This window comes from Eptatretus burgeri, chromosome 5 (assembly GCF_056783735.1).
Source record: "Eptatretus burgeri isolate ZD-2024b chromosome 5, Ebu_testis_v1, whole genome shotgun sequence".
Lineage (NCBI taxonomy): Eukaryota > Metazoa > Chordata > Myxini > Myxiniformes > Myxinidae > Eptatretus > Eptatretus burgeri.
In genome coordinates, this window is record NC_140965.1 from 2,759,167 (window position 1) to 2,775,852 (window position 16,686).

At 38.5% G+C, this 16,686-nt stretch overlaps 1 protein-coding gene across 2 annotated transcripts in view; it reads right to left on the reverse strand.

The window, feature by feature from the left end:
* LOC147025706 (serine/threonine-protein kinase ULK2-like) overlaps positions 1-9,977 on the reverse strand; it is a 157,411-nt gene extending 147,434 nt beyond the window's left edge. For both annotated transcript variants that reach the window (XM_085880389.1, XM_085880388.1), the window contains exon 1: positions 9,551-9,977. In XM_085880389.1, the coding sequence (XP_085736515.1) occupies positions 9,551-9,640 (90 nt within the window). In that variant the 5' untranslated portion in view covers positions 9,641-9,977. The remainder of the gene's footprint in view (positions 1-9,550) is intronic.
* Between the last annotated feature and the right edge of the window lie 6,709 nt (positions 9,978-16,686).

Here is a 16,686-nt window from a genome sequence, read left to right on the forward strand (position 1 = left end):
GTGAAATGATCATTCTTCTTTTCCCTGGTATTGTTTTCATGACACAAGTACAAAGGTTTCTCACTGATGTAAGCCGGTGACATCACCACCTGTTGGGCCACCATTGTGTAAGTCATTCAGATTGTAAACAATCCAGATGTGGATCAGGTTCACTCAAAATGTCTGGAGAAATATCTGAAACTAGAAGTGGCTCGAGCTTATCCAATGTTGTTAATCATTTGTTGCTGATCTCCACCAGTTTGATGAACACTGTGAATTTGGTGCCACATTGGACAAGATGCTGAGGAACTTCTTTGTTATTGGCATCAACAAGGAAACAATTCTTCAAGTTGTTGGCCATTCCTGATCTCAAACTTGCTGGAGCTATGTCAACCGATAGTGCTTGTACATATATCTACTGTTGAGGGGTTTGTATTTTTTGGGCATTTTTACCTCCACCACAAAAGGTGAAGGAGGTTTTGTTTTAACCCCTTTCTGTTTGTTTGTTTGTTTGTGTCCAGGATATCTCAAATAGTTGTAGATGGGTCAGGATGAAATTTTGTGGACAAGTTGGGTGTGTGACAAGGACGAAATGAGTAGATTTTGGTGAAGATCCAGATCCGGATCTGGATACTATAATTTTTAAAGTGATTCTTCACCATTGAGAAATTGAGCCAAAAACGATATTTAGCACAACATCTCATAAAGTTATGGACGGATGTGGACGAAACTTGGTGGACAGGTTGGATGTGTCGCAAGGACGAATCGATTCAATTTTGCTGAAGATCTGAATCCGGATCTGGATACGAGAATTATTTATTTTTTAAAGTGATTCTTCACCACTGAGAGATCGGACCAAAAACGATACTGTATGGCATGATATTTCAAAAATATATTGGGCCCGATATGTTCTCATGGATCAGGCATTACGTGGCGGAGGTATGCGCTCCACCGAGTGCCCTTCTAGTTCTTGTTTTTTTTTTTAACAAGGAAGAAGCAGACCACCCAGTCACATTTGTTTAGAGTGAAAAAAACTGTTCATCATCATAAACTGGGAAGCCCAGTAAACCTCGGTCTCAGTAAACTGTTCAACACAACAGCTGAGTTCAGAGAGCGAGTTCTGTGCTGAAGCGGTTGCAAGACGTCAAGTTTTCAAACAAGCAAGTCATGTTGCAGGGTAATTCATTATGTGTGTACCGTCACTCGGATGGACAGTAAACTGGGCATCCCATCTGCCAAAATTAGTTGGTAGAAGTTAAAGATCCCATGGCGGACTTAGCAAAGAGTAGGCGAGCTATTGCCGGCACCCTGAACAAATTACAAATTCCTGCTCTGACTTTCTGAGTCGGATTGGTGACCTAACCAGGTTTGTAGCCTAGTAACTGCTTCAGCAGCACTGATGCTCTGCACCGGCCATATAGTATGGTACGTAGTGATGATGACAATGATGAAGTCATGCTGGCATTTTGGTGGCAGTCACTTACCCAATCTGTGTCATTCAAACATTGCAACTGTCATAATTGTGGCAAACGAAGCCATCTACGCAAGATAGGTCATCTCGCTTCCCAGCATGGTGCGGCCCACCTCATCAAGGATCATTGATGAGGAGCCACCTCCTGCTTCTGTGGAGTATGATCCGATCAGTATGTCGGGCAAAAACAAACCCATTGTTCTGGATGTCAAGTAAAATGACATTCCCATGAGGATGGAACTGGATACCGGCTCCAGCCAGTCAATCAGAAGTTCTGAAACTTTCAAAAGGATATTTAGGCAGGAGACTATGAGGCCTACAGTCTACATGCATATCTGTGAACACCAAGTTACAAACTTTTATGAATGAACTGATACCTGTAATTGGTAGTGCCGGTATGAAGGTCACCTACAATGGTGCATCACAGGAATTACCTTTGTGGATCAAACAGGTTAATGGGCCTATATTATTTGGGTGTAATTGGCTTTATTCGATCAAACTTGATGAGCCTGTGATCAAGTCCATTGTCTGTCATGTTAATCACAAATGCTATACTTGACAAGTTCTCATTGTTTGAAAGGTGGTTTGATAGGTGGTTTGAAAGGTGGTTTGTACTTTTAACGCTTTGAACCCGAGCGGCTGTTTTACCAGACGCCATTCAAACCTCCATATACCCGAGCGGTCTGATTTTTCTCCAGGTAGCCCAAGGTTTAGGGAGCCTAAAGTGAAAAGAGCTCATGGTTCAAAGGAGAGCTAAGCTAGTTTTCTGTAAAGCTTGGTATGTACCTCCTTGAGGTACATACCTTAAGGATTTGAACTCCTGACTTAAGTCCTTAAGTCAGGGCAGAGCTTGACCACCCAGAGAAGGAAGCATCATTAATCCAGTTGAAAGCAGTAATTGGGCATGCAATAGCCGAATGCTGCTTACGCAGCACCAACGCTCTGCACAGAGTATGTGCAGTTGTATGGATGGATTGGGCATGTCCAATTGTTCCTGTATAAAAGTCTGATGGTAGCTTTAGGATTTGTGGTGATGACAAGGCAATGGTCAACAGGTATTCCAAGTAGGCCATCATCCTTTACTCAAGGCAGATGACTTGTTCGCTACACTTTCTAGTAAAAAAAATAATTTATTTGCATGGAATAAGAATCGGATTACACTCACATGTTACTTGATGACTCCAGTAAGTATCAATGTTACAACTCACAAAGGAGTTGTTTGCGTACACCAGCAGTCTTTCGGAATCAAATTAGCTGCTGCAATATGGAAAGTTTCCTAAAAGCAATTCCCAATGTTGTCGCTTTGCAAGATAATGTTTTGATCATCAATTGACACGGAACACTTCTGGAAACCTTGAGGCAGTTGTCAAAAGTCTTGTCAAAGTTGGCGTTAAAGTAAAACGAGACAAGTGTAGATTTATCCTTCCGGAAGTAGAATTTCTCGGTCGTATTGTCAGTGCTGGTGGCATTCGGCCCACGAAGTCTAAGACCGAAGATGTGTCGCAATCCTACAGCCGTGAAAGATACCGAGCTCAACGCGTTCCTGGGGATGTTAAATGAATCATTTTCTTCCGAATCTGAGCAGCGTTCTTGAACCTCTCCATCAACTCCTATGTCAAGGTGTTCAATGGAGGTCATCCCACTGTAGTAAGGTATTTGCCAAAGCAAAAGGTTTGCTGTGTTCATCCACCTAAAGTATTGGTGTAATATATCGTTAAACCATTTCTCCTCAGTTGTGATGTTTCAGCCAACGTTCAGTGTGTGTGTGACAGCAACAAAGCGATTACTGTCAATCAATCAATATGTCCCCGTTACTTATGAGGAAGGGTGACACTGTAGCCATTTGTGCCGTCTCTCGCACTGCCGGGCTGCCTTTGCAGTAACAGCAACCGCTGCAATCAATGCACCCTTTCTTACAGCTGCTCTCCAGGCCTGCATTCCCTTGCCTATCACCGATGCATCGCACACGTTGTCAGCTGTAGTGTAACTTTTCTATGGTTGAAAAAGAAGCTCTTGCACATATTTTCAGTGTAACAAAGATGCATCAGTATCTTTTCTGTTGACATTTTGAACTCTTAACTGAGCACAAACTATTACAGTCCCTGTTCAATCATAATAAGACAAAAGGAATTAACCCCCAGGCCTCTGCATGGATTCAGCGTAGGGCAGACTTTGCAGGCTATTGCTACTCGATACAAAGTTGTCCAGGCAGTTAGAATTTCTGTCCTTATGGTTTGAGTAGGTCAACCCAGGTAATGTACCTTTAACAGGAGACTTTTTTTAATGTCAATGAATGTGTTTGACAGTAATCATGTTCCCATCACTCCAAAAAAACTGAATCCTGGGCGAATGTGGATCCAATCATGTCCGGAGTCAAACAATGCTCAACTGCACCCTACGAGTTCGACGAACAAGTGAGACCATACCTCAATCGTAAAAATGAACTGTCCTTCCATCCTGGTTGCCAGCTGTGGAGCAACATTATTTTAACCCCCCCCTCCCCCTCCTAAAAGATTGGAATAAGGTGCGTTTTGAACTATATGGATTGTACCCCAGTATTGTAACCATGAAGTCAGTTGTCAGGAGCCGTTTGGTGGCTGGGTATAGATGAAAGCCGAGAGCGCTACATTTGTCATTGTTCCGTGTGTCAGGCTACTGCCCGGAACACACCTGCTGCACCGCTTCACACGTGGTCGTGGCCCTCTAAAAGATGGTCTCAGATTCATATACATTACGCTGGACTACACTTGGGTAAGAAGTTTTTAGTTATCACCATTAATTCAAAGTGAATCAAATGTTTATCCTTATCATCCTATACCAGCGAAGTTGCCATTGAGTGTTTGCGTGCCATGCTTGCCACTCATGGTTTACCTGATTGTAAAGTTGATGAGAATGGCTTATGTTTTACCAGTGCCGTTTCAGGATTTCTTCAAACTGGATAGTATTAAGCACTATCGCAGTGCTCCCTTAAACCTGCTTCAAATTATCAGGTTGAAAGAACTGCTGAAACATCTGCAGAAATGATGTTCGGTAGAATGCAAAAGACATGCATAACCCTATTCCATCCTAATGATCTGTGCAGAGTTACTGACCACAAGTCAAAGCAGAAGTGGTATCATGACAGGACCTCAGTTCCATGTGTCATCACTGTGCTCAATCCTGTATTGAATCCCCGTTGTGGACGTAAATGACTCACTGGTAACATAACCAATCGAATTGGCAACACTATGTGTTGTTGAATTGTCTAAAGGAAATACTACGTGAACATATTGACCAGTTCCACCGAAAGCATTGTGAACCCATTCTCCAAATCATGTCGATCCTGTTGAAATTGAGCTTTCAGTATCTATTCCAATTGTAAGCCAAGTACCAGAACCCAAAGTGTCTGAATCCAGTCGTAGTGTGTCAGAATCTGCTCTGACCGTGGCCATGCTGCTCTGATGCATCGGGGTAGCAGGGAAGAGTGGGGAGTATTTGTCCACCGACTAGCGTTGGGGAGGGGGGGGAGTCCCGGTCACTTATGAGGATGGATGACACTGTAGCCATCAAACCACCGTGATGAGTCATCCTCAATATAACATGTAGTCGTTGTTCTTGCTGTTGCTCCTCGTGTGTACTTTAAGTGGTTATGGGAAAAAGACCCGAAGGTGATACTCAACACATAAAAAAACCCTCCGATAGCTATTCCATTAGTAAGTGTGTTAAGTCAGGTTAACCCTTCCCCAACCTCCCTCACCCCCACACCTCGTAGCAGGGATGGGGAAAATGCATTGTGCGTGTTGTGTTTAGCAGATTCCATTCCCTACTACAATTCCCCCTGTCCATCAATCCATCCAACTCCTTTCTCTCATCCTTGTTCCCCTTGCACCTTCCCACAGCACAAAGCATACACATAACACATTAAGCCACAAAACACACATTCAGAGCCATTTTAGCACTGCCATCGTTGACGACGCGGCTCCTGCAAAGGCATGGCGAGTATCACGGTGCCACCAAGGTGCGACGTCACACTGCGGCAACGGAGGGCCAATGGGGACATTACACGAGTGGGCAACTACAACCCTGTGCCCCGCTGAAGTCATGCCTCACAAGAGGCCAACATAAGCCGGTGCCATTTAACCAACCAAGGATCGAGAAGAGATCCTGAACTGCCTGCCTGTCCAGGAATGGAGTAAGACGCATTGCACTGAGGCGAGACGAGATGGAACGGCAGTACAAGATCACTGAGGCACAGCGGCTCCATACTGACACACACCTCTTCCGACATTGCACTGATACCCCTCACATTCTCTTCCCTGCCCTTCATTTCACTTTGGGACCACTGTAAACCTGCCGGCTTGAGTTTGGTGAGCGAAAGGCCACAATCACACCTCAATCTCCTTTCGTTCTCTCCCTCTTTCTCTCTAATTCCCCAGAGCGAGTGTGGTGTTCTTGTTTTATATCCAGACAAGCTAAGAATGTCTAAGGCAGTGGTTCCTAACCTTTTGTATGCCCCACACCCCTAGGAAATGTTCGATTAATGTTCACACCCCCTACAAAAGTAATATCACATTTGAAGATGAAGAAGTCTAATTTATAATTTTTGAACCACAAATTGAACCACATACAATACTGCGGGTGAACAACTTGAACATAAAAAATTAGCTTTTAACTCGGTGCATAAAATGCAAGTATAAATTGAGCAATTAGATTCTAATTTATTCAGAAAAAATTGTAAACAGTAAAATCAATCCCAATTGTGAACATAAAATTCAATGACTTCTTTGCTCCTGCTTCTCATTCACGATTTTGTCAAAACGTGGAACTTTCTTGCTGACTGCGATCCGTAGGTCTGCCTGTGGATTCAGGCGATTCCTCGATTTTGTCTTCATTGACAAAAGAGAACTGAATCCACATTCACACAAGTATGTTGCTGCAAATGGAATGAGGACACGGAGTGCTTTTCCACCAAGTCTTGGGAACATATCCAGTGCTGCACACCAAAACTCCTCCAAAGTCTTGCTTTCAAATTGCATTTCAAGAGTTCGATTTGTCCACAAATCAATAAGATCTTCCTTCAGCTCTTCATCATCTGACATTTTCTCCAAATTATAGAGAGATATGGATTCATGATCCATTCTTCTGAAATCTTCAGGTCTCCAGCAGCAAAATATCCATCAAACATTTCTGACAGCATTTCCAAACGAGCCACAATTTATTCACGCACAGTCGGAAGTATGGATCCAGCATCATCAACCATCTCTTCTCGTGAAGGAAAATTTGAGAGACTGCCTCTTTCCATCCTTCGACGCCAAAGATGTAACTTCTCACAAGCCTTCAATATGTTTATCCCTTTTCCTTGAAGATAAATACTCAGGTCATTCATACGAGTGAAAATGTCGGCGAAGTAAGCCAGCATTTGGGGGAATTCCTGCGATTCCAATGCCCCAACCAGATCACATTCACGCTCCTCCAGAAAAAAAAAAACTTTGATTTCTTCCCGCAGTTCAAAGAAGCGGGTTAACGCTTGTCCTCGTGACAACCAACGGACTTCTGTGTGGAAAAGCAAAACTGAATGCTCACAACCCAGATCCTCACAAAATGATTTGAAGATGCGATGGTTCAAAGCTCTCCCCCTGATCCAGTTGATGATCTTCACACAAGTATCAAGGACTTTCTTCAAATTTGGAGGCAATGTTTTTGATGCCAAAGCATGCCGATGAAGAAAACGATGGGTGACTTGCAAGTCTGGAATCTCCTTTTTCATCAATGCAGAAAATCCAGATTTATTTCCAAGCATTGCAGGTGCCCCGTCAATGCACACAGAACCAATGACTTTGCTATCGAAATCATGTTTGGCAAAGAAGTCTTTCACCAACTGCATCACATCCTTTGCAGTTGTGTTTTTTGGCAGATCTTTACAAAACAGGAAATCTTCCTTCACAGCACCATCATTGACATACCTCACTAATGTGATGACTTGAGTACAACTGGAGACGTCAGTTGACTCATTCAACTGATAGGTATTTTAAAAGGTCGAGCTCTGACATCTGAGATGACTTGGTCCAAAATATCTTCACTCAAACCACTGATTGTACGCGTAATGGGTAGGCATAATGATGTACAATGATCATGTCAGATGTTGCGTTATAATGATTTTAAAAGCAATACTCTGACAATCAGTTACTTTACTTGTATGTTAATTCTGTTATTCTCTCCTTTTGATTAAATACTTGGAAACGAGATTACTATCTACGCAACACAACCACCTACTACCACTTCTCAAGGCACACTGGCAGCTGACTGAGTGATGACTCGTGACTCGTCACTCAAGGACACAAGTCACTCTTTGTCGCACCCCCTGAAATTCCATCTCGCACCCCCAGGGGGTGTGGGCACCCCAGGTTGGGAACCCCTGGTCTAAGGGGTTCTCCGGTGCTTAAAGGAAAATTGCTTTTCTTTACGACGCTGCACTTGTGAATATTTTCCTGTAAATATGTGACTTCATCCTTGGAAAACCATTTCCAAACTGCTCAAATGTTATTTGTGTTATTTTTTCCATCATCATTTCGACATCGCGTATGTAATAAGTAGACAGGGAGTTGTGCCTCATCGATTTGCTCCAGTGGGATAACCGACCTCCCGTCTGTGGTTGCACTCCATCGCACATAATAAGTAGACAGGATGGGAAGTCGAGAGCGCAGCTCCCCACCCGGGATAACCAAATCACCAGTGAGGAAACACGATAACTGGGTGCAAGGACCCTGGTGGATCTGGTTGCCTCAAACGGCGCCCGCCAGGACGTGGAGTTGTCCGTGGCTTGTCGGCTTCAGGGTCGGAGGTCGAGTAGCGGGTGACAGCCACTCCGAACCCACAGCAATATTTTCCTTTTGCTTCAAGTATTTCCATATAGATATTTTTGATCAACATCATCAATTCTTACTGGGAGGCTGTGGACCAGACAACCGCATTGTTTCATCTAGATAAAATGTGAAGGCCACAGGCACCCTTCAACACAATGATACTCTCGTTTATACAAGAAGTACATGAAGACGTCAAGACCCCTCAAACACGTCACGAGAAAATTAATCCGGAGACCTTCGACTATTCGTGGTGTTGGTGTCAAACGAATGCTCTTACATACTCTTGCGGGTGTGATGGACAATGTTGCTATCTCTTCCACATGACCTTGAAGGATTTATAATGTCAAGCACGGGTGGTAAACAATAGGACACGACGAAAGATTTAAATACCCCTAATGGAGTGGGATGATGATGATGATGATGAAACCGAACGTCACATCAGAGAATGTTGACTCAACACGAAGCGGTTGGGTGTTGGGAGACATGAAAACAACACGTCAACGATACCGCTCAACGAGACACGTGACGGAGAGAAGATCGAGGAACTCGAGGGTTCACAGTCACACGTCAACGTTGTATCGTATATTATACAACGGTGCACAATGCCGTGATGTACGGAAGAAGTTCACGTTCATAACACAGGTTGTAACAAATGATCTGATGTTAAAAAAGGAATCGAGTGTCGTAAAAGGGGGTAAAAATGGGGTCAAATGGGGTAAAAGGAGGTAACAGTGGGGTAAAAGGGGGTAAAGATGGGGTCAAATGGGGTAACAGTGGGGTAAAAGGGGGTAAAGATGGGGTGACATAGAGTATAAATGGGATGAAATGGGGTAAAAGACGGTAGGGGTGGTAATAGGGGGTGATATGGGATAAAAGGGGGGATAAAATGGGGTAAAAGTAGGGTAAACTGGGGTAAAAGGAGGTAAACATAGGTTAAAAGGGGGTAAAAGTCGGGTAAAACGGGGTGGAGGGGGATAAAAGGGGGGTACAAATGGGGTGAAACGGGGTGAACCGTGAAAATAAACAAAGAAATAAATAAATATCCGGCGCGCGTGCCCATTGCGGATAGCAACAGCGAAAGTCGAGCGCCGAATCATCGATCGGCATCACGAACGATACGAATGTACAAAAGATACTGCGAAGACAAATGGCAAAAGACGTAATGGAAATGGAAACATCGATGAGGAGTTGAGTGATCGAAGAAGAGGCGTTTTAAGGGAGGAAGACGATGAGGACGTACGGACACAGTGAGGCTCACCAGTTTGTGTCTCCCTTTAAAAACAACAGCGAACGCTCCGTGTCCGATCAGGTCTTTCTTGTAGTATTCGAACTCCCCCACGCTCTCCATGGCGAAGACGAGAACTTAAGGCTAAAAACATTTAAAATATCAAATAAATCTCCAAAACCGAATTAAAAACAAAGAACGAGACATCTTTTGTCTGAGAGACTTCGGGCGGCGGGGTCGGCGTCGTGACGTCTCTTTTAGTCCTGCGCATTGCGTGCGATGAATGTGCACGACGACGACGACGACGGGATCATGAATAACCAGCAACGGGACGAACTGACAAACACAAGACGAGACGAGAGGGGTTAAAAGGAGGGCGGTGTGGGTCGGAAATCTGACCAAACGACGATCGAGCCCGTTTACTTCAGGCTCTGGTTCGGCGGCTTTGAGCGCGCAGCGATACACGCTCGCCTTTTAAAGGGGAGACGCTTCACACCTGATCCTCATCCTGATCCCTCCGCCAAACAATCGTGTCCGCAAATTAGAAATATATTTACCGTCATGTTCAGCGATTCCACTTACAAACGTTTTTTTTTTTAACCTCAGTTGATTATGACATCTCCTTTCAATATGTGACGAGATTTTTTATTCTTACTACGTATCTTTTCATCATATTGGACAAGAAATGATCTGTCAAATATTCAATCTATGTATTACATACGCATTTCTTTCGATATATATATATATATATATATATATATATATATATATATATATATATATATATATATATATATATATATATATATATATATATATATATATATATATATATATATATATATATATATATATATATATATATATATATCCCCCCCCCCCCCCCGAACTCCGCTGCTGCCCTTTACCATCTCCACTTCTGTTCTACACATCTATCTTCCCTCCTATTCTATTAAACGTATCTCCATCCAAACTCTTCACTCTCACCTTCCATCCTTAAATTCTTCATCCAATATTTAATTACCCCCTGACATCTCTTCCTTTTCCTCAAGATTAATTAATTTCTCAAATTAATAATTCACCCCCACCCATTCATAACCTCGAGTGCAAGTATTAAATTGAATTAATTCTTCCATGTAACACACCCAACGTGTCCACCAAGTTTCGTCCGAATCCGTCCACAACCTTTTGAGATATTGTGCTGTATATCGTTTTTGGCCCTTTCTCTCAATGGTGAAGGATCACTTTTAAAAAATTCTAGTAGCCAGATCCGGAGAGAGATCTTCACCAAAATCGAATCAGTTCGTCTTTGTCATACACACACCGAACCTGGCCAACAAAATTTCATCCAGATCCGTCTTAAACTCTTTGAGAGATCCTGTACACAAACAAACAGACAAACAAACAGACAGAGGGAAATGGAGGAAAAACATAACCTCCTTCACCTTCATTGACAGAGGTAAAGATAGCATACACAAGGTAGGAATGATATACAAAAAGAATGTAAACAAGGTAGGAATGATATTCAAAAAATAACGTACACAAGGGAGGAATGATATACAAAAAGGAACGTGAACAAGATAGGAATGGTACACAAAAAGAAGGTAAACAAGGTAGGAATGATATACAAAAAAGAAGGTAAACAAGGTAGGAATGATACACAAAAAAGAAGGTAAACAAGGTAGGAATGATACACAAAAAAGAAGGTAAACAAGGGAGGAATGACATACAAAAAAGAACGTTAACAAGGTAGGAATGATATACAAAAAAGAACGTAAACAAGAGAGGAATGAAATACAAACAAGAACGTAAACAAGGTAGGAATGATATACAAAAAAGAACGTAAACAAGGTAGGAATGACATACAAAAAGAAAGTAAACAAGGAAGGAATGACACACAAAAAAGAATGTAAACAAAGTCGGAATGATATAAAAAGAAAGTAAACAAGGTAGGAATGATATACAAAAAGAAAGTAAACAAGGAAGGAATGATAGACAAAAAAGAACGTAAACAAGATAGGAATAATATACAAAAAAGAACGGAAACAAGGTGGGAATGATACAAAAAAAAGAACGTAAACAAGGTAGGAATGATATACAAAAAAGAACGTAAAAAAGGTAGGAATGATAGACAAACAAGAACGTAAACAAGGTAGGAATGATATACAAAAAGAAGGTAAACAAGATGGAATGATATACAAAAAAGAATGTAAACAAAGTTGGAATGATATTCAAAAAGAATGAAAACAAGGTAGGAATGATACACAAAAAGGAACATAAACAAGGTAGGAATGATATACAAAAAAGAAAGTAAACAAGGTCGATATGATATACAAAAATAAAGTAAACAAGGTAGGAATGATACACAAAAAAGAATGTAAACAAAGTCGGAATGATATCCAAAAAGAATATAAACAAGATAGGAATGATATACAAAAAGAATGTAAACAAGGTAGGAATGATATACAAAAAAGAACGTCAACAAGGTAGGAAAGATATACAAAAAAGAATGCAAACAAGGTAGGAATGATATACAAAAAAGAATGTAAACAAGGTCGGAATGAGACACAAAAAAGAACGTCAACAAGGTAGGAATGATATACAAAAATAATGTAAACATGGTAGCAATGATATACAAAAAAGAACGTCAACAAGACAGGAATGATATACAAAAGAATGTAAACAAGGTTAGAATGATATACAAAAAAGAAGGTAAACAAGGTCGGAATGAGATACAAAAAAAAGTAAACAAGGCAGGAATGATATACAAAAAAGAACGTCAACAAGGTAGGAATGATATACAAAAAAGAACGTCAACAAGGTAGGAATGATATACAAAAATAATGTAAACAAGGTAGCAATGATATACAAAAAAGAACGTCAACAAGGCAGGAATGATGTACAAAAGAATGTAAACAAGGTTAGAATGATACACAAAAAAGAAGGTAAACAAGGTCAGAATGATATACAAAAAAGAAAGTAAACAAGGCAGGAATGATATACAAAAAAGAACGTAAACAAGATAGGAATAATATACAAAAAAGAACGGAAACAAGGTGGGAATGATACAAAAAAAGAACGTAAACAAGGTAGGAATGATATACAAAAAAGAACGTAAAAAAGGTAGGAATGATAGACAAAAAAGAACGTAAACAAGGTAGGAATGATATACAAAAAAGAACGTAAACAAGGTAGGAATGATACACAAAAAGGAAGTAAACAAGATGGAATGACATACAAAAAAGAAGGTAAACAAGGTAGGAATGATACACAAAAAAGAAGGTAAACAAGGGAGGAATGATATACAAAAAAGAACGTTAACAAGGTAGGAATGATATACAAAAAAGAACGTAAACAAGAGAGGAATGAAATACAAACAAGAACGTAAACAAGGTAGGAATGATATACAAAAAAGAACGTAAACAAGGTAGGAATGACATACAAAAAGAAAGTAAACAAGGAAGGAATGACACACAAAAAAGAATGTAAACAAAGTCGGAATGATATAAAAAGAAAGTAAACAAGGTAGGAATGATATACAAAAAGAAAGTAAACAAGGAAGGAATGATAGACAAAAAAGAACGTAAACAAGATAGGAATAATATACAAAAAAGAACGGAAACAAGGTGGGAATGATACAAAAAAAAGAACGTAAACAAGGTAGGAATGATATACAAAAAAGAACGTAAAAAAGGTAGGAATGATAGACAAACAAGAACGTAAACAAGGTAGGAATGATATACAAAAAGAAGGTAAACAAGATGGAATGATATACAAAAAAGAATGTAAACAAAGTTGGAATGATATTCAAAAAGAATGAAAACAAGGTAGGAATGATACACAAAAAGGAACATAAACAAGGTAGGAATGATATACAAAAAAGAAAGTAAACAAGGTCGATATGATATACAAAAATAAAGTAAACAAGGTAGGAATGATACACAAAAAAGAATGTAAACAAAGTCGGAATGATATCCAAAAAGAATATAAACAAGGTAGGAATGATATACAAAAAAGAATATCAACAAGGTAGGAATGATATACAAAAAAAGAACGTCAACAAGGTAGGAAAGATATACAAAAAAGAATGCAAACAAGGTAGGAATGATATACAAAAAAGAATGTAAACAAGGTCGGAATGAGACACAAAAAAGAACGTCAACAAGGTAGGAATGATATACAAAAATAATGTAAACATGGTAGCAATGATATACAAAAAAGAACGTCAACAAGACAGGAATGATATACAAAAGAATGTAAACAAGGTTAGAATGATATACAAAAAAGAAGGTAAACAAGGTCGGAATGAGATACAAAAAAGAAAGTAAACAAGGCAGGAATGATATACAAAAAAGAACGTCAACAAGGTAGGAATGATATACAAAAAAGAACGTCAACAAGGTAGGAATGATATACAAAAATAATGTAAACAAGGTAGCAATGATATACAAAAAAGAACGTCAACAAGGCAGGAATGATGTACAAAAGAATGTAAACAAGGTTAGAATGATACACAAAAAAGAAGGTAAACAAGGTCAGAATGATATACAAAAAAGAAAGTAAACAAGGCAGGAATGATATACAAAAAAGAACGTAAACAAGATAGGAATAATATACAAAAAAGAACGGAAACAAGGTGGGAATGATACAAAAAAAGAACGTAAACAAGGTAGGAATGATATACAAAAAAGAACGTAAAAAAGGTAGGAATGATAGACAAAAAAGAACGTAAACAAGGTAGGAATGATATACAAAAAAGAACGTAAACAAGGTAGGAATGATACACAAAAAGGAAGTAAACAAGATGGAATGACATACAAAAAAGAATGTAAACAAGGTAGGAATTATGTAGAAAAAAGAATGTAAACAAAGTCGAAATGATATACAAAAAAGAACGTAAATAAGATAGGGATGATATCCAAAAAAAAACGAAAACAAGGTAGGAATGATACACAAAAAGAACGTAAACAATGTCGGGATGATATACAAAAAAGAACGTAAACAAAGTCGAAATGATAAACAAAAAGGAAAGTAAACAAGATGGAATGATATTCAAAAAAGAATGTAAACAAAGTCGGAATGATATACAAAAAGAATGTAAACAAGGTAGGAATGATATACAAAAAAGAATGTAAACAACGTCAGAATGATATACAAAAAGAATGTAAACAAGGTTGGAATGATATACAAAAAAGTAACGTAAACAAGATAGGAATGATATCCAAAAAAAGAACGAAAACAAGATAGGAATGAAAGACAAAAAAGAACGGACACAATGTCGGGATGATTTTCAAAAAAGAACGTAAACAAGGGAGAAATGAAATACAAAAAAGAAGGTAAACAAGGTAGGAATGATATACAAAAAAGAACGTAAACAAGGGAGGAATGATATACAAAAAAGAAAGTAAACAAAGTCGGAATGATATACAAAAAGGAAGTAAACAAGGTCGGAGTGATATACAGAAAAGAATGTAAACAAAGTCGAAATGATATCCAAAAAGGAAGTAAACAAGATGGAATGATGTACAAAAAAGAATGTAAGCAAACTCGAAATGATATACAAAAAGGAAGTAAACAAGATGGAATGATAGACAATAAAGAATGTAAACAAAGTCGAAATGATATACAAAAAGGAAGTAAACAAGGTAGGAATGATATACAAAAAAGAATGTAAACAAGATGGAATGATATACAAAAAGGAATGTAAACAAGGTCGTATTGATATACAAAAAAAGAATGTAAACAAAGTCGAAATGATACACAAAAAAGAACGTACACAAGATAGGAATGATATACAAAAAGGAATGTAAACAAAGTAGTAATGATATACAAAAAAGAATGTGAACAAAGTCGAAATGATAAACAAAAAAGAACGGAAACAAGATAGGAATGATATACAAAAAAGAACGTAAAAAAGGTAGGAATGATAGACAAACAAGAACGTAAACAAGGTAGGAATGATATACAAAAAGAAGGTAAACAAGATGGAATGATATACAAAAAAGAATGTAAACAAAGTTGGAATGATATTCAAAAAGAATGAAAACAAGGTAGGAATGATACACAAAAAGGAACATAAACAAGGTAGGAATGATATACAAAAAAGAAAGTAAACAAGGTCGATATGATATACAAAAATAAAGTAAACAAGGTAGGAATGATACACAAAAAAGAATGTAAACAAAGTCGGAATGATATCCAAAAAGAATATAAACAAGGTAGGAATGATATACAAAAAAGAATATCAACAAGGTAGGAATGATATACAAAAAAAGAACGTCAACAAGATAGGAATGATATACAAAAAGAATGTAAACAAGGTAGGAATGATATACAAAAAAGAATGTAAACAAGGTCGGAATGAGACACAAAAAAGAACGTCAACAAGGTAGGAATGATATACAAAAATAATGTAAACATGGTAGCAATGATATACAAAAAAGAAGGTCAACAAGACAGGAATGATATACAAAAGAATGTAAACAAGGTTAGAATGATATACAAAAAAGAAGGTAAACAAGGTCGGAATGAGATACAAAAAAGAAAGTAAACAAGGCAGGAATGATATACAAAAAAGAACGTCAACAAGGTAGGAATGATATACAAAAAAGAACGTCAACAAGGTAGGAATGATATACAAAAATAATGTAAACAAGGTAGCAATGATATACAAAAAAGAACGTCAACAAGGCAGGAATGATGTACAAAAGAATGTAAACAAGGTTAGAATGATACACAAAAAAGAAGGTAAACAAGGTCAGAATGATATCCAAAAAGAAAGTAAACAAGGCAGGAATGATATACAAAAAGAACGTAAACAAGATAGGAATAATATACAAAAAAGAACGGAAACAAGGTGGGAATGATACAAAAAAAGAACGTAAACAAGGTAGGAATGATATACAAAAAGAACGTAAAAAAGGTAGGAATGATAGACAAAAAGAACGTAAACAAGGTAGGAATGATATACAAAAAGAACGTAAACAAGGTAGGAATGATACACAAAAAGGAAGTAAACAAGATGGAATGACATACAAAAAAGAATGTAAACAAGGTAGGAATTATGTAGAAAAAGAATGTAAACAAAGTCGAAATGATATACAAAAAGAACGTAAACAAGATAGGGATGATATCCAAAAAAAAACGAAAACAAGGTAGGAATGATACAC